Here is an 18918-nt window from a genome sequence, read left to right as displayed (position 1 = left end):
AAAAATTAAAATAAATTAGACAGTGTTTTTGCTGTTGTGTATGTATTTACAAGGAGTTCGCAACCTATCTTAATTTTAAAACATTGTACTACTAGGTCCTGCTCCGATTGTCTAGTTCCCGTCTCCCTTGGTATCTGAGTTGGTTTTCTCCTGCTGTGCAGCTTCTGACAAGCAGCTTACAGAGAAGGAGTTTGTCCTGCTGCTGAAGTCGGGCAGCAGGAGCTGGAATCCGCTCTTCCCATGGTATCCAGTCAGAGATGGCATTCTAGGCTCAGGTCTCCTTCCGCATTTATCTGGGCTGGGATCCCTGCTAGGGAATGGTACCTTCTGCAGTGGGTGGTCCTCCCACCTGTTTACAACTGGGATAACATGCATGTCCTGATGATGGAAAGTCTGTCAAGCTGACAGCCTTGATCATCACACCTACCAACTGCTAACCTGTTTTCTGTCTCTGAATTTGAGTTTCAGTGCTTTAGACATTCTGTATACATGGGAATCGATAGAATCTTCTTGTAGGTACCCTTTGGTGTGGTTTCTTGCATTAGCCTTTTTTCCAGATTCATCCTGGCAGCCATATGTATATCATTTCTTTATTTTTGTTGTTGCTGTTTTGCTTTTTTTTCTCCTTTCTTTTTCTTTGTGGGGTGGGCAGTGGGGCTAGGTCTAAGGCCTTCCCACTCTGCACAGCTGAATCACATCCCCAGCTATATTCCATCCTTGTCATGGCTCTGTAAATTTCCATTATGTGGACCAGTCTTTTGTTTTCGGTTCTTCTGTTGATATTTGGGTTGTTTCTACCTATTAACTCTTGGGAACAACAGTGCTCGTTCTTCCATGTTTTACTTTTTCTATTTAAATTCTTAGAGTTACTAAGTAGTGTACTAGGTAACTCATTATTAGTGTTTGAGAAGCTCGCCATCCGTCTAGCCCTGCCTTAAACATCAGCACTGTTAGTACTGGGAGCTGGAGTGACACCTGTCCAGGCCCTGTGTCGCCTGTGCGTTTCCTTTGACAGCATCTGTCAGGCTTTTGTTTACTTTGATACATTAATATAGACACATCTATATATACAGAACAGCTCTGTCAGGGTTGTGGCATACCAGGAAGTGGAGAATTTATCCTTTTTGTGAAGCTTTCGCCATTTTCTATATAGTTCTTATCACAGTGTTTTCCTACATTGACCTCCTGGTTTGTTGTTGTTTCTGTTTTGTTTGTTTGGTTTTTTTTTTTTTTCCAGTTAGTAAATGATGGCACCAGGGAAGGCTGGGAAAGGGTAACCCTTCTAGGATGTCCATCCTAAGCTTCTTCCTGGATTAAGAGGGCTACTAAAGCTTTTTCTGTTGTCTGTTTGTATGTTTCTCTCTGTTTTAGCCAATGCCCTGGCTCCAGAATAATTTCTCATCTTATTAGTTCTATTGCTCAGAGCTTTGTTTTTACTATTTGTTTCCTAATTTGCAAAAAATAAAACAACAGTAAAAACGATAAATTGCATAATTGTTTTATGTCCACTTAACAGTCCCTAAGAGCAATACTATTGCTGTGTGTGGTGTCGAGCACTTGGGAGGCAGAGGCAGGCATTGTCTGAGTTCAAGGCTAGCCTGGTCTACAGAGTGAGTTCCAGGACAGCCAGGGCTACACAGAAAAACCCTATCTCGAAAAACAAACCAAACCAAACAAAAAGGATTATGATCATTATGATTCTTAGTCTCCTCTTATTGCTAAAAACAAATGACCGGATAAAAACCACTTGGTCAGAGAAGTCACACTCTTGGAATTCTTCAGAGGAATCTCTCCTAGCTTCTAAGGAATGAATCTAAACCAAGAATTCTCCTGTGATGATTGCAGACAGTTTACTTCACTAGCTGTGTTGTGTGAGACCAGGTGTCTCTGTGTCGTGAAGGCTCTCCTGAACCTCTGTGCAGATCACGTGCGTGACTGCGCCCCCCCCCCCCCCCCCCCCCCCCCCGTGCTCTGTGTGCTGGCACCCAGTTCACAAGCTTCGGGCAAGGGGGCTGTAGGTTAAAATACATACACACACACAGAGAGACAGCGAAGCGGGTCATTCTTGAATTCCCCAAGAATGCCCCCTTTATTGTGTTCAGGGGCAGATTATATAGAGATAGCCACACCCCAGCCAAAGCCACCAGAAACCACTCTCCTGCCATCAGGAACTTCTGAAGGTCTCGTGCTCAGAGCAGCTGTAGGCACTCACTCAGATCAGGGGATTACAAGAAATTCAGGATCTGGGGTCTCACTGCTCCCAACACATGACCTTACACCCAGACCGCACTGACTGTCGAGTGGAATGTGTCCGTGTCACCTCTTCTGTTCCTTATGTGGCTCTCAATTATGTGGGAAAAGAATCCTGACCCTCCCAAGGTCAAGTCTGTCAAATGCCTAGCAGCGGTGTTTGCACTGGTTATCGGTTTGAAGAGAGGCTCTGTTAACTGTAGTTATAGAGTCTGACTTGGTTGTGAACTTTCTTCTAGTGTTAGAGATAAACGGACTGCTACTCTTGCCTTAACAGAAATTCAGCCTTTAGAGAGATGATCAAATAACTATTCTCATGTGGAAAAATACCCGTAAAATACACTTAAAGTTGTTGAATACGGTAGAATACAGCAGAGATTATTTTTTTCAAGTTATTGTTGCTGCTTTTTAGATTTATTTATTTATTTATTTATTTATTTATTTATTGGTTTTTTTCGAGACAGGGTTTCTCTGTGGCTTTGGAGCCTGTCCTGGAACTAGCTCTGTAGACCAGGCTGGTCTCACAGAGATCCGCCTGCCTCTGCCTCCCGAGTGCTGGGATTAAAGTCGTGCGCCACCATCGCCCGGCTAGATTTATTTATTTTTTATACATATGAGTGTTTTGCCTGCATATATGTATGTGTACAGTGTGTGTGCCTGGTGTCCTCTGAGATTGAAAGAGGGGACCAGATCCTTTGGGACTGGAGTTATAGATGTTTGTGAGCCACCATGTGGGTGCTGGGAACTGAAATGGGGGCCTCTGCAAGAGGAGTAAGAGTTCCTAAGCACTGAGCCATCTCTCCAGCACCAGGTTCTGTCTTAGTTATTATAGGCATAGTATTAGTAAATGTTTCTGTGACTCTAAGCAGTATGAATTATAGGTTGGAATTGGATTGACATGTCATTTCTGAACTCTTTCCTCTATATATGTGTATTAGTAAGAATACAACATAACCATAGAAGACAACCAGTATTTCTTGCCATTCAACTTGATGATCCTATGACAAAATGGCTAGGAAAACCAACCTAAATAAAGACAGATTTATTTTGGCTCTTGGTTTCAGAAGTTTTGGTGCACGATCTCTTGGCCCCACTGTCTCTGGGCCTGTGGTGAGACACAGCATCATGTCGGTGCGTGTGGTGCAGCAGTCTTTTTCATCCTCTGGGAAACAGGGATGACCGTATGCCTTTGAGTGACCAGCTTCTACAGCTAGCCCTCACCTACTCAACTAATAAGCGTTCAGTACCTGAGCTATTGGGGAGCATTCCAAATCAAAGTATAACAAATGGCAACCAAAATTGTTTCATGTATTAAGCTATTCATTTTCTCTTACAGATATGCCAAGAGTTTAACAGTACCTGGGCGTGGGAGATGGAGAAGAAAGGCTATCTTGAGATGAGCGTGGAGTGCAAACTAGCACTCTTAAAGGTAATGCATGTGTTTTCTGTTGTAGTTATGTTTTTAAAGTAGACTTTAACCCCTAAATTACAAAGTAAAGAAAGCAAAACAGTTCAATGAGTAAACGTACTTCCACCAAGTCTGACACCCCTGAGTTTGCATCCCTTGAACCCCATGGCAGAAGGAGATGTGACTCTGTCTTCACATGCGCACCCACATGTCTGCAAGTGCACCCACAAATAAGTGGATCACCACAGGTAACAACAGAGTTTGAAGGAAAAAGAAATTTAGTGTGAGTGCACACATTGTAATCTCAGTAATTGGGAGGCTGATTCAGGAAGATCTTGAGTTTGAGGCCAGCCTGGGCTATTTCTTATATCCTAACAGAAGGCAGGAGGTGGGCAGTAGGGTGGACATTTTATTTTTAGAGGAACAGTCTTGATTTTCAGTGTCTATTCTGGGCTGGGGAGGTAGCTTTGCAGATAAAGTTCTTACCTGACAAGCATGGAGATCAGAACTCAGATCCCCAGAACCCACTTAGAAGCCAGATGGTGCATCAGCCTACCTATAGTCCAGCCTTGGGAGGCAAACTGGACAGATGGTACTCCCGCAAAGCCTGGAGCACAGGCAGGCACCCTGACTCAGCAAAAAGTGGAGAAAAGTCTAAGAATCCAACTTCACATTAGCCACTGGCTTCCATGTGTAGGAACACGCACACACACACACACTTGCAAAGAGTGCACATGCACACCTCACACATAAAAGTCAGTTCTTGTCTTTTCTATTTTTAAGGACTGTCTTTACAGTGTATCCAGTTTTAATTATTTCTGATTGGCGATACAGTAACAGAATAGGGAAGCAGTTGTTGTCACCGTCATCAATCACTATATAGTACAGACTGTGGTAAACAAACAATAATAATAATAAAAATAACAAATAATTAATCATTAGTAAAATTTTAATTACTTGTTGCTTTCCAGGTAACTTAAGTGCATGCCACTGTGTTAAAGCCTTCATGTAACCAAAAGTATTGTTAAAATGGGTCATCTGAGTCTTCAGCATAGGGTTGCTTTCACGCTTGAGTTTTCTTCTGTTTCTTTTTATTTCCCACTTACTAAGCCATGGTCAGTAGAGGGACGCGGCTGCTGGAGAGAGTGAGTGACCTTCGTGACTGCCTCTCCACGGCTCAGGAGGCCTCAAGGGCTTTTGCAATTCTCTTTTTGTTCGTTTGTGATCCTTTTCTTGTTTGTTTTTTCAAGACAGGGTTTTTCTGTATAATTCTGCCTGTCCTGGAACTCACTCCGTAAACCAGGCTGACCTTAAACTCAGAAATTCGCCTGCCTCTGCCTCCTGAGTGCCAGAATTAAAGGCGGGTGCAGCACTATCGCCTGGCTAAGTGATTCTTAATACACACCAGATGTGTATGAGATAAGACATGGTGAAGGAATAGCTGTCACTGTATTGTGAAATGCTAACTGCTCTTCTAGCTCACTGAAAAGCCTACAGGATGCATTGAGCAGACCTTCTGAGCACCTGTCCACTTAGCACTTATATTTGTGGTGTGTCCAAGTTTGTCTGAACCTGGATTACTATTTTGTAAAGATTTGTCTTAAATTCTCAGCCTCAAGCAGTCCTTCTCCTGCAGCCTTCAGAGTAAAGGGGAAAAAAATTAGGATTTTAAAAAATACTGCCTAGAAACAAAACGTGTGAGAGTTTGCTCAGAAATGTTTAAGTGGAATGACACAGCGATTCAGCATCCCCCCTGCTGGGCGTGAGTCCTGTGGGAATGAAGCCAGCGCTGAACCCATACTCGTGTTCTCATGTACCTGCAGCAGTAATCACAATAGTGGTGAACCTTAGTGGATATGAAATGCATGGTGCACATAAACATAATGGGATGCTTTGTAGTCTGAAAACAAGTGCTGGTCTGTGGCTCAGGTCTGAAGATGTGAGCTCCATCCTGGGACCCACATGGTGGAAGGTGAGAACCTGTTCACACTTGTCTTCTGACCTCTACATGCAAGCATGGCACATGGGTGCCTTCCTACACACCTACAGAAAATAAGTCAAAATATAATTTAAAACATTTTTAAATCAGGAGGTTATTATATTTAGTAAGCCAGGCTCAGGAAGAAATTACACCATGTTCTCATTATGACATAGAGCCTTAAAGAACACAGAATACACCCATGGTGAGCCCTGGTCAGTGGAGTAGCAGTCAGACTGGAGAGATTTGGGGTGAACTTACAAAGTCTCAATTAGTGTTGAAGGTGATACTGGAAAGTGATTGTAGTTCCGTAGCTGAAAATAAGAGTTCTCCTCACAAAGTATGCTTGAACAAATCATTCTGCATTGTCTATAAACCATATATGTATGATTTTTATTTGCCAATAATATTAATTCTTGAAAAAATGAGTTAAGATTTAAATAGAATGTTATATAATGGTATAATTGAAGCTTTTAGTGCACATAAACTTACCATTTTAGGAATATAATTTATATATAAGTGATTGTTAAAACTCTATTCTTGTGTAAAATTAAAATGTTACGTTCAAATTTGCCTATTATGTTGATTATTTTAAGCAGATTCTACATAAGAAATTGGAAGAGTAGTGAAGAACAAATGAACTGTGTGATCTTGCTGTGTCCCTGACCACTCCTGAAAGTGCATGATGCTTGTTGGAGAAGTGTTTGTATGGTATTTTAAGCCACAGTGTAAATGTTTTTCAGTATCTCTGCGAGTGTCAGTTTGACGACAATCTTAAATTCAAGAACATAATTAATGAGGAGGATGCTGAAACTATGCGTCTCCAGCCAATTGGGCGGGACAAAGATGGCCTCATGTACTGGTACCAGTTGGATCAAGACCACAATGTCAGAATGTACATAGAAGAACAAGATGATCAAGATGGCTCTTCTTGGAAATGCATTGTCAGGTACAGGATCTTTACCTCTTTTCTATTGGAATGTGATCTTTGAGTCCAGAGCGGTCTTCTTCTTAAGGAGAATTGACAAATGAATTTAAACAGCGTCTCATTCCATATCAGGACATATACTTTTGCTCAAAATGTTATAATCTGAATGTTAATGAATAAAGTATATGCATGGAAGAAAATATTCTTTGCTATGAATGTAAGAAAAGCATTGTTTAGTTCTCTGAGTATCTCAGTCTGAACAGTTTATCTGCTGTCTCTCTCTTGCAGTTCTGAAGTGTTTGCTTTTGTTCTATAGCCTTACATTTTTATTTCTCATTTGAAATCTTACATCTTGAAATGTTTTGTCTTTTGTTTTTTTAAATAGGTGAGTGATGTCGAACCTTTGCAGATTATGTTTGTGTTTTTAATTTTCTATCTTGCAGTTTCATCATTTATCAATATTTCACTAGTAGCCACATTAGTAATTTTAGAAATGTTACTGGCTCATATATGCCTAACTGCTGGCTGTAAGGAGCTGGAGGACGTGAGCCTTCCCTGTTTTTGTTCTTAGCATGTTTTCATTAGTCATTACTAATCCATTCACAACATTCATTTTCTTAGTAAAGTACAGCTTTCATTCTAAAGAATAAGTGTGCATTGAGGGAATTCACAGGTGTTATTAGCAGGTACTGCACGGTTCTTTTTTTCTAGGTTCCTCAACGAAAGTAAGCGACAAGCTCCTAAGACATAATGCATTCACGGTTGTTCTCTGCATGTAGACTTCATGTGTGCTGCTGCAAGGTGTACTCTTCTCCAGAGTAGTGTTGCATACTCAGAAAAAATATTCTCTCCTGCTTTGTATATCAAAAAATATATTGCCAGGTGGTGGTGGCACACGCCTTTAATCCCAGCACTCGGAAGGCAGAGGAAGGCAGATTTCTGTGAGTTTGAGGTTTGAGGCCTGCCTTCCAGGACAGGCACCAAAAATGACAGAAAAACCTTGTCTTGAAAATCCAAAAAAAGAGAAAAAAAGGAGAGAAAAAAATACAGCACAGAAAAGCAATCATGTTTACTGTTCAGTTAAAACAATTTCTCATGCACACTGTTCAGTGTGTCCATGATGTGGCTATTTTAGTTAATATGTGTATTTATGGATCCATCTTATACCACATATAGGCATATTCCCAACAGTTATGTTCCTGTGCTTCATTTAACTTTTGCATATGCTTCTGTGTATTGGTGTGCATGTATGTTGTATGTGTGTGAGCACACCGTGCACATTAATTGAGAATCTTCCTCAATTGCCGTCCACCTTGTTCATTGAGGCTGGACTCTCAGTTGAAGTCAGAGCTCTCCAGTATGGCTAGTATGGCTTGCCAGCTTGCTTCAGGGATCGCCTATCTCTGCTTCCTGAGTCTGGGATTCCAGGTTCTGGGATGCCATGCCCACTAAGCATTTCTGTGGATTCTGGCTGTGAAAACTCTGGTCCTCATTTCTTCCTGGCGAGCACTTTACCCACTGAACCATCTTCCCAGCCTTATGTTATGATAATGCTGCCTCCCTCCAAGCTGTTACGAGAACTATATGAAAGACTACACTGGGACCATATTGCATGCTCGGTGAACATTTGCTCTTTTCTTCCCTTTTATAAAAAAAAAGAATATGTCACATTAAAAATAAATTTCTTTATTATTGTATGTGTATGCGTGTGACACACGCATGTGCCACAGCTTACGTGTGGAGGTCAGAGGACAACGTTCTCTCTAGGGATTGAACTCTGGTCCTCAGACTTGCGCTGCACACAGTGGACCACAGACCCTTGCTCTTCCTTCAACTTCCTAACCCCAGACGTGACATTGGTGTCTTTGTTAAAAAAGTACTTATCAGCAGATGGTTAAAATTCTCGTAGTGTTTCTCGCCCCTTTTCAGCCATAACTAACTTCATTTCTAGTTGCTTCTGGCTTCAGAAAACAAGGACCAGCTGCTGGGGATGTGGCAGTTCCTTGAGTGCTTCTTCAGATACTCAGTCTTGCATTCAGTCCTGGGGGACACTTCCTTATTAGCCTAGGTGGAAACTGGAGGGTCAGAAATTCAGAGTTATCCTTGCTACACCGCATATTTAAAGCGAGCCTGGGCTACGACTTTGTCTCGAAAAAGAATATGAAAATCACACAGAACCAAAACATCAAAACCCAAAACTAAACCAAAATTACCTTTTCATGTGTTAGTCTGTATTTCTGGTAAACATGGAAGAATGTGTCTACAGTCTGTGTACAGAAGGAGCGCCCATGAAGAATCCCTGAGCAGTTTTCTCGTGTTGACTGTAGGGATTTGTTGAGTGAAGTTGTAGCAGGTTGTTTTTAGCCTTTATGAATGAATGAAATTGATGTTGGCTAGCCTTGAATTCACTGGGACTGTCTGCCGCCTCCTGGGTGATGAGATTAAGAAGGCATGTGCCGCCAGTCCCACATGTGTTATTAATCCTTGTGTTCAGGAGCTCTGACCACACAAATGTAGACATGTTTGAACCATTCAGAAACACTGAGTGCAGTTACTGATGTCTGCTAATCCAGGTTTAAACACGTGGTGAACATAGGTTTCTTTACTTCATTAGGCGGACCTGGTGGGCACCATACTAAAAAATTCAGAATATGAGGGCAGTGAGTAGCTTCGCTAGGATTCCTAGCTAGGTTCTTTGCATCTGTGAAGTCTCATATGTTGTATAGAGTGTATCTTTTGGATAACATTGGTTTTCTTCAGTTTTTGTTTTTTTCCAGACAGGGTTTTTCTGTGTTGCCGTGGCTGTCCTGGACCTCACTCTGTAGATCATCTGGCCTTGAACTCTTAGAGATTTACCTACCTTGCCTCCCTAGTGCTAGGATTAAAGGCATGTACTGCCACTACCTGGCTTCCTCAGATTCTTAATGTCAATGAGATGCTTGTGACGTGGTGTTTTAACCAGCTTGTAACTTAGTGACTCGCTGGAGCTACTGTTGGTAAAGGTTGTGAACTGTCTTGTCTCCCAAGTCTTGCATATTATGAACATTAAATATGAAAGTGTATTTTAGTTTTTTCAAAAAGTTACCACTTTGGCCACGTGTGGTGTAGCACACACCTTTAACCCCAGCAGAAACAGGCAGATCTTTATGAGTTTGACACCAGCCTGATTTACACAGTGAGTGGAAGGACCCCTAGGGCTCTGGACAGAGTCCCTATCTCAAGACAGGAGATTGCTTGGTCTAGGCAAATGGTTGATTAGTAGAGTGCTTGCCTACCTCACGGGAGGCCTTGGATTTGATACCCAGCACATTCTCCCTAAAAATGTATTACTGGGTGACTGGGGGTATAGTTTACTGAAGGCTACTTGCATAGCAGGTGTGAAGCCTTCAGTTCAACCACCACTAACAACCTGCACTAACCACATAATATGTATAATTAATATATATTGGTTCACAAAATAATGTGAGGTGTACTCTTGATCCTGGTCATACCTGGAATGTAGTTAAGCTCTGATCTCAAACCTGAAGAGAAAAATACTTAGCACAATAAGCTCATTGTGGGAAGAACACTAATTGATTAGGGAAAATATTAATTGAAAGATGTAAAGTATTGATGCAGAATAAGATGTCTCTCTTTTTTCCTTCCTTCCTTTTATCTATCTATCTATCTATCTATCTATCTATCTATCTATCTATCTATCTATCTATCTATCTATTTTGTTTTCCGAGACAGAGTTTCTCTAGCTTTGGAGCCTGTCCCGGAAATAGTTCTTGTAGACCAGGCTGGTTTCAAACTCACAGAGATCTGCCTGCCTCTGCCTCCTGGGATTAAAGGCGTGCGCCACCATTTCCCGGCTTGCTCACTGGTTTGTTTTTTTTTTTTTCAAGACAGGGTTTCTCTGTGGTTTTGGAGCCTGTCCTGGAACTAGCTCTTGTAGACCAGGCTGGTCTCGAACTCACAGAGATCCGCCTGCCTCTGCCTCCCTAGTGCTGGGATTAAAGGCGTGTGCCACCACCGCCCTGCTTGCTCACTGGTTTTGAAGTTCTTTTGTGGAATCTAAAATTACCGTTGAACCTGAAAGGCCCCCAGATACCCTGTGAGCAGCCGAAGGTTATGTTGCTGTGAAGCTGGGCGTTGGTGTACAGCACCATCCAGAAACTGTGGCGTTGGGATGAGAGGGCCCAAGAGTATAAGGATGACTTTCCAAAACTCTGTGCCAAGAAATGGTGATGAGAAGTTACAGGAGAGAGCAGAGAAATGATGGTCTTGCTCGTGTAGAAAGGGCCCATCCCTCAGAGTGCCCCTGCCACTTAGTGCTGTGCAACCCCGTAACTAAGGGAAGGTCAGGACTGGTGAGAGTTGACGGGCTGACTACAGAAACACAAGGAAAGACTAAGAGTTAGTGTCTGAAGGTTTGAGTTGACTGAAGATCTGATCATGAGCTATCGGAGTTTCTTGGCAGACCTGTCCCATGCCTTGCTGTTGCTGTTCCATGGGACAAGTCTCCCTGCTGGGCAGTCTGTGCTTCTGTAGCGCATGCTCAGAGTGTGACTCAGTACTAGCTGCTATGGGTTCCCTCTACTCTGGTTCTAACAAAAGGCAAGGGTTACTACAGACATCTCTTCTCATTTGTTTTAAAAAGAATTTTCTTCACAGTAGCTCAGGCTCATATGACAAACCTGGACTAGATGATGACCACAAAATTTTAGTGTTCATTGACAATTCTGCTTGTTCTAGTTGAAATTCTCCACAAACCCCTCTTGCCATGCCCTGTCCTCTAAAATGGAACTTCATAGTTCCGTCCTTAGCTGAAGAATAGGACTTTTCTTTTTAAGCCACATTAACAGCAGCTAACAGAATCGTGAGTGTACAGAATGTCTTCAAAAGGGGTTTCTCTTTCTTTCCTTCCTTCCTTCCTTCCTTCCTTCCTTCCTTCCTTCCTTCCTTCCTTCCTTCCTTTTTTCTCTTCTTTTCCCTCTCTCTGTCTCTGTCTCCCTCTCTCAACAGGGTTTCTCTTTGGCTGTCCTGGAATTTGCTCTGTAGACCAGGCTGGCCTCGACCTCGCAGACAGCTGCTTACCTCAGCCTCCCAAGTGCTGGGATTAAAAGTATGTGCCACTACTGCCTGGCCAAACTCAGGGCATGATGACCCATGCCTTAAATTCTAGCACTTTAAAGATAGAGGCAGAAAGATTAGAAGTTCAGGGATATCCTGGGCTTTATAGAGTTTAAGGCCAACCTGGATCCATTAGACTCTGTCGCCAAGAAGTAATGAAGGAAGAGACTTTGTATAACTTCCATGCTGTTACAGCACGTGGAACACAGCAATTAAAGACATCCTTGTGCTGGCTCGGTGCAGGTTCTGCTCTCCAGCGGTATGGAGTGGTGGTGATGCTCAGCATGGGGATTCTGCTTATCAAGGAAAATACCTTGAAAAAGTGCTCAAATTATCTCATGCGGCCGGGCGGTGGTGCGCACGCCTTTAATCCCAGCACTCGGGAGGCAGAGGCAGGCGGATCTCTGTGAGTTCGAGGCCAGCCTGGTCTACCAAGGGAGTTCCAGGACAGGCTCCAAAGCTACAGAGAAACCCTGTCTCGAAAAAACCAAAAAAAAAAAAAAAATTATCTCATGCGTATGATGTGTTTTGCCTGCGTATATGTCTGTGCACCACATTGTGCCTGGTGTGAAAAGAAGCCAAAAGGAAGCATCAAATTTCCTGGAACTAGAGTTACATGTGAGCCATCGTGTGGGTGTGTTGGGTCCCCGGAAGAGCAGCCAGTGCTCTTAACCACGGATTCTGCTCCAGCTCCTCTCCATCAGAGCTTCCTTCTTACACGTGACAAATCAAGCAGGAAACAGTGTGAGGCTCTTATAGTAAGCTGGAAGAAATAGATAACAATTTTTTAAACATCAACACTGAATTTCCAGTTATTCATTCATTGGCCCCTGATGAAATAAACTGTGAACCACCGTGACATTGGCAATGGTGGTGGAGAAGATGATGTTAGTAACCACAGAAAAAATGTTTGCACATTGTAGGGGGCTTAGAGCCATATGCACTCATAACAAAACAATGTCCACTTAAAAATCAGATTTCTAAGATGAAACGATCATGGAAGAAACTTTGCGTGTGTGAATTTGCATTGGTGGGTGCTTAGTGACTGTTTGCGTAGAAGGGCAGGGGACAGCACCCTCGGCTGTTGATCCTCCAGTGCTGTCTCCTTAGTTTTTAAAAGAATTTGTCACTAGCCTGGAGCTAGGTTCTCTGACCAGCAAGCCCCAGGAAGACACACATATAGTTCCTCTCTTGCTCTGGGGTTATAAGTGTGTACCACCATACCCAAACCTACTGACATTGATGGAACAGAACTCAGTCCTTATGCTTGTAAGGCAAGCACATCAATGAATTATCTCAGCAGCACTTGGGAAATTTTGGGAGGAATTGGGTTAACATATGTTTTCGTGGGCATCCTCCTCAGTTTCTGGGCCTGTGGTAAGAGAGCATCATGGTGATATGAACACGCCATAGAGTGTTGTCTGAGGTGTCTATCCTGCCTGGTTCCTGCAGTCATTAAGTCCCAAAGAAATCACACAGAGGTCTATTATTAGTTATAAACTGATTGGCCCATTAGGTCAGGTTTCTTATGAACTCTTATAACTTATATTAGCCCATTATTCTCGTCTATGTTATCAACATAGCTCACTACCTTTTTTGGCAAGGCATTCACATCTTGCTTGCTCTGTGTTTGGATCATGACTGCAGAATAAGCTTTCCTCTTCCCAGGGTTCTCCTGTTCTCATCGCCCCGCCTCTACTTCCTGCCTGGTTGTCCCACCTCTACTTCCTGCCTGGCTACTGGCCAATCAACGTTTTATTAAAATACAGTTGACAAGGTACAGACCATTGTCCCACAGTAGAGGCCGTTTCTCTCATTCTGGACAGCATGCGGAGAGGGGCTACAGGAAGGCACCAGAGCAGGCTACACAGTGCTCCACTGCATACTCTGAGTGACCAGCTGCCTGCTTCCTGCCACCTCCCAGTGATGCCATCGCAGTAGGACTTTAAGAAAAAATTAACCCAGAGATTAGATCATAACCAAATGCCCACCAACTGTCAGTCAGGCCCCAATACTTGGATCTGTGGGAACATTTCAACAGCCATCCAGCAGAATATCTTCTTATCACTAAGGAAGGGACTCATTTCTGGATCCCTCAGTTGCTCAAGATTTTCCTTGTTGCCTTAAACAAAGAAAGCCCAGCCATATGTGACAGCACATGCTAGCACTGGGGACAGCGACACAGAAGGATTGAGAGCTCGAGATCAGTGTGAGCTGCACATTGGGACCCTGGCTCAAATGTGTTCAGATGGGAACAAACTGTGCAGAGGTCTCTTACCATTTTTGGTCCATAATGGCTGAGCCATCCCTTCAGCTCTGTTGGCCACAGAGCAGCACCACAGGCAGAGATTGAAACCTGCCATGGGTTGCTATTAAGTGGCTGATATTGGCACTCTGGAGTCCTCTTCTGCCACCCGTGTCCCTGAACAGTCACTGGAGTATAAGAAAATAATGATTTATTGGTAGCATATAAACTCAGACAAGTATAATGTTGATGTTTAACACCTGTAGATTGCCCACATGGTAGAGATGGTAATGTCTTTACTTCCTGCTGGCACAATACACACTGCATTTAATACGATAAATTACTGAAAATACTGTGTAAAGTTACCTACAGATTATATTTCTAGGGTTTGCATGATACAGAGTCTGGGGAGTTGGCTGAGTGGGTGAGTGCTTCCTGCCCATGTGTGAGGACTGGAGTTCAGATTCCCAGCATCCATGCAGGAGCTGGACCAGTGGTCGGTGTCCGTAGCCCCACCACTGGTGTGGGGATGGGGCACGGGGCAGAGATAGATGAATCCCTGGACCTATATAGAAGATGGCATGGAAGGTGACTAGGGAGAAAACCCAACATAGCACACAGAAAGTGAATTGTCAAAAGAGCCACGAGCAAGCTTTACACTGCTTCCTTAAAGATTATAGAATCCTTAAGAGGGGGCCGCACTCTGACTCATTTAATGTTGTAGTGTAGTTGTTTTCATTCAGTGTCGTGTGTTGCCGTTCTATTCAGTAAGGAAAATGTGATTTCCGTGTGATGAAAGTACATTTTAATGAATGTTCTTTTCCAGATACTTAGCTTTAGAGTCTGGGTTTTGTTAGGACTGCTCCTGGGCCTTTGATGTTCTTAACTGTGTTGTTTTCCCACCCCATTTTAATGTCCAGTCGGTGTTGTTCACAGTTCACTAGACTCAGAAAGATTTTTATGCTGTTTTATTTTCTCCCTTGTTTAGAAATCGAAACGAGTTGGCTGAGACTCTTGCACTCCTGAAAGCACAAATTGATCCTGTACTATTGAAAACCTCTAGCCAACAGGAAGACTCTTCCCGGGAAAGTCCCACTCTAGAGGATGAGGAGACTAAAAAAGAGGAAGAAACACCTAAACAAGGTTTTTTTGTGTGTTTTCTTTTGCTTTCTTTTGTAATCTCTTCTATTTTCTGCTCCTCCACCAAGCTGTGTGCTCCCGAATTTTACCTCAGTTTTTCCAATTGAGAGCCATCCTGTAAAAGGCTTTATTTCAAAAGAGGGAGAAAAAGAAATGTTTGCTCTTTCGGACATTTAAGAAATATAAATGAAATATGTTCAAATCATTAATGTGGTGTCATACTGATTTGAGAATCTTGATAGGTGTGGTGCCGCTCACCTGTGCGCTATACACCTGGGAGGCAGAGGCAGGAAGTACTGAGTTCTGAGCTGGCCTGAACCAAACTGAATGCTAAGATGTTTATTGAACTTGTTGGTCAGAGTGAGGACAGCTGTATCAGAGGCTTGACAGTTTTAATCATTTTTAGGGTTATAGGGTCTGGGGCATTCAGATCCTACATTTATTGACATCGTGGTCCTCACTCACTAGATGTCTGACCATGTTGAACATTACGTCCCTGTGTTCTCTGTCTGCAGCCCTGCATTCTGCTTTCTGTCTTTATGGATTTGATTACTGCTCCCCTTGTTTCACTTCATGTGCTGTCTTCAGGCGTCCACGTTAGTACACGCGTCATGGTAATAATTCACTGTGTATGCCCCATGTTTTGTTCGTCCTTCCTCCTTCAGGCTGTTGTGAATAACCCCACTGTGGACGTTCTAATACAGATCCCTCTGAGCTTGTACATGCGCTACATGCCCACAAGTGAAACTGATGATAATACTGCTTCATTTTTGGATGCTTGCCATACTATTTTCATTTTCTTTTCTTCTTGAGATAGGGTCTCACTATGTAGCTGTGGCCACCCTGGAACTCACTCTGGAGATCAGGTTGGCCTCAAACCCACAGAGATCCACCTGCCTCTGCTTCCTCAGTGCTGGGATGAAAAGTGTGCGTCCCTACTGCCCGACTTTAGTTGTGTTTTTATTGTTAATGCTGGGGAAAAAAAAATTGCGTGCCCTGTCGTGTGTTCTTCCATGTGTTTTACAGTGTGTTTTTTCTTTTCTTTGATGATTTGGAGAAACTATCCATAAAATAAATCCCTATATATAGGAAACATTGCTTGAAAACAAGACAATTAAGCGTCCTTACAGTGAAGTGCTATTTCTGTAGTGAAATTCTACTTATGCTCATTTGACCATTGTTTCTATGATTTTGAGTTCTGTTGGTAGTTTCACTAGTTTGCTGCGTTTTCACAGATAGCAGATACTTGAGCTGCTTTGTTAAGGTGTAATAATTTTGAAGTACACCTTTGTATTCTAGAGGGTTTGTTGTTTTGCTTCTTTTAGCAGCTCGCTCTTAAGCATTAGTTCTGGTTGTTCACTTTGGTCATCCGTCCATTCCATGTATTTGTTTATTTCCACCCACAATAAGAAAATCAAAGGGGTTGGACATGGGCGGCACACACTTTTAGTCTGGGCACTCAGCAGGGGGATCGAGGCCAGCTGGGGCTACATACGGAGACCTTGTCTCAGAAAATAAAAAGATCCCTGAGGGGGCTGGAAAGATGGCTCAGTGGTTAAGAGCACTGACTGCTCTTCCAGAGGACCTGGTTCAGTTCCCAACACCCGCATTACAGCAGCTCACATCTTTACGCCAATACACAGTAAAAATTATAATAGTAATAATAATAATAAATGAAAAAAATGACTCTTTCAAAAAAGTTAAAGGAGATGTCTGGACACAGTGGCTAACAGCCATCTGTAACTTTAGTTCCGAGATATGTAGTGTGCTATTCCCACCTGAGGACACTGGGCATGCACATGGTCCACGGATATATATGCAGACGAAACACCCATGCACAAAAAATAAAAGCCACAAAAATTAGGGGTGGGAGCAAAGTAGAATTTTTTTTTTCTGTGTAGTGCTGGCTGTCCTGGTACTCGCTCTAGCCACCACAATGGCCTCTCACAGAGATCCGCCTGTTTCTGCCTCCCGAGTGCTAGGATTAAAGGTGTGAGCCACCACAATGGCCTCGAACTCACAGAGATCCGCCTGTTTCTGCCTCCCGAGTGCTAGGATTAAAGGTGTGAGCCACCACACCCAGCTGCAAAATAAAAATTAACAGGAGTAGGAGGCTTTAAATTTGATTTCTTTAAAAAACATTTTACTTTATGAGGCTGGAGAGTTGGATCAGCAGTTAGGAGTACTTGATGCTCTTCCAGAGGACCCATAGTAGATTCACAGCAGCCGTGTTGGGTCACCGGTGCTCACGTGCACACACCTTCTGCCTCCCCCACCCAACCCCACACAAGCTTACAAAATCAATTTTATTCTCGCGGGAAGGACAGGGGTGCCACTTTGTGAATATGGAGGTCGAACGACAGCTCTGAGGAGTTGTCTCTCTACCTTTACACAGTTGTAGGGGTTTTGAACTTGGGTCACTAGACCTGTACAGCAGCGTTCTTACCTGCTGAGCCTTTATGCTGGACGATTAGTTGTATAGTTTAAAAATTCAAAGCAAATTATTACTTTGGTAAAGTTTTTTATTAATTTTATTAGTGTGTGGGTGTGCACATCACTTTTCTCTGCCGAGCTCTTGCCGACCTTCCCTAGTGTACAATTCAAAAACTCCCCTGTTGGGCTCAGAGCAGAGTGGGGAGGTGATCTACAGGAGCGCTCGCTGTCCCCTTGAGGGCATTGCTGTACTGTATTGACTGTAACTATTGATGCCCTTTTGCTAAGAACCCATGTGGTGCTGGCCCACTTGTCCGAGTTCTGCATGGGAGGGCAAGGTGTGTAGACGCTGTTTCTCCTTCCTTCCAGACAGCCGTTCCCAGGCACTTCTCAGCACCTGCTGCTGTTGTGCATCCTAGCAAAAAGGAAACGGCTCATGGGAGAGAACTCTCTGGAGGGAGCAGAGGAGCAGGATATTGGAGTTCTGGTCTCTGCTCTCTCATGGCACCTAAGTAGAGCGCAGTGGGAAGTACCCGAGCTTCAGCGAGATGCTAGGATCGTCATCTGCACTGCAATAAACAGACAGAATCAACAGAACTTTTCTGCGTGTCTCGTCCCGACAACAGAATGTTTATTTTTTAAAGGCTTCTCTTTTTCTCCTTTCTGAAATGAGGTCTCTTACTGTATTATCCCAGCTAGCTTAACTCTTGGACTCAGGTTGCTCCCAAGAAAATGTTTCTTATTCATTTGTTTTTATAAATATTGGGCATCTTCTATGTACGAATCATAGTTTCTTGCAAGGAAGCCCCATAAATCAATCACACTGAAACCTACACTATAGTGGATAAAATAACTAATTGTTTGCCTTTTACTTGAGCCTGTTTTGTTCTAAAATGAGTTGTATAATACTGAATTGCATAATCTGCAGCATAAACTTTATTAGTTAAACATTGATGTAAGTTTTCAGGGACTCAAGTGAGTACTAGAATTGTCGGTAATGCTGCAATTTATGTATGTTACGTAAAGTTTTTCCATACAGGTCAGTTTTAATTTATAGATTATGGACAGTGAAGAGGTAAGAAGCAGTAAGAGAGAACCCTGGAGCAATATGCTGAAGTGAGTCACGTGAATATAACCTTGGCTTGCTCACCCCTCCTGCAGGACCTTTTTCCTTTAGGATTGTCCTTGAATGGTAGCTGAGGCCCCAGATAGGAAAACCACAGATAAGGGGAGCCTACTAGATATAATTACTTCATTTTTCTAGGGCTTTCCTTAGGTTACCTAGTCCGTTTTGGTCAACTCAGTATTCTAGCTGAGACTGTGTGTTCAGAGGTCAGTGCTGTTTCTCCACTTAACTCTTGAGATAGAACCTCTCGTTGAGCTGGAGTGGCTGCCGAGCAAGCACCAGTGGCACTTTGGGA

General features: G+C 43.0%; 1 protein-coding gene across 1 annotated transcript in view; it reads left to right on the top strand.

Annotated features, from left to right (window-relative positions):
* Rsf1 (remodeling and spacing factor 1) overlaps positions 1 to 18918 on the top strand; it is a 102488-nt gene that overhangs the window by 52258 nt on the left and 31312 nt on the right. The window contains exons 3-5 of the mRNA XM_013350117.2: positions 3587 to 3679; positions 6380 to 6585; positions 14913 to 15067. Of these exons, the coding sequence (XP_013205571.1) occupies positions 3587 to 3679; positions 6380 to 6585; positions 14913 to 15067 (454 nt within the window). The remainder of the gene's footprint in view (positions 1 to 3586; positions 3680 to 6379; positions 6586 to 14912; positions 15068 to 18918) is intronic.

Source organism: Microtus ochrogaster, chromosome 22 (assembly GCF_000317375.1).
Source record: "Microtus ochrogaster isolate Prairie Vole_2 chromosome 22, MicOch1.0, whole genome shotgun sequence".
Lineage (NCBI taxonomy): Eukaryota > Metazoa > Chordata > Mammalia > Rodentia > Cricetidae > Microtus > Microtus ochrogaster.
This window is presented reverse-complemented; position numbering and strand designations above follow the sequence as displayed.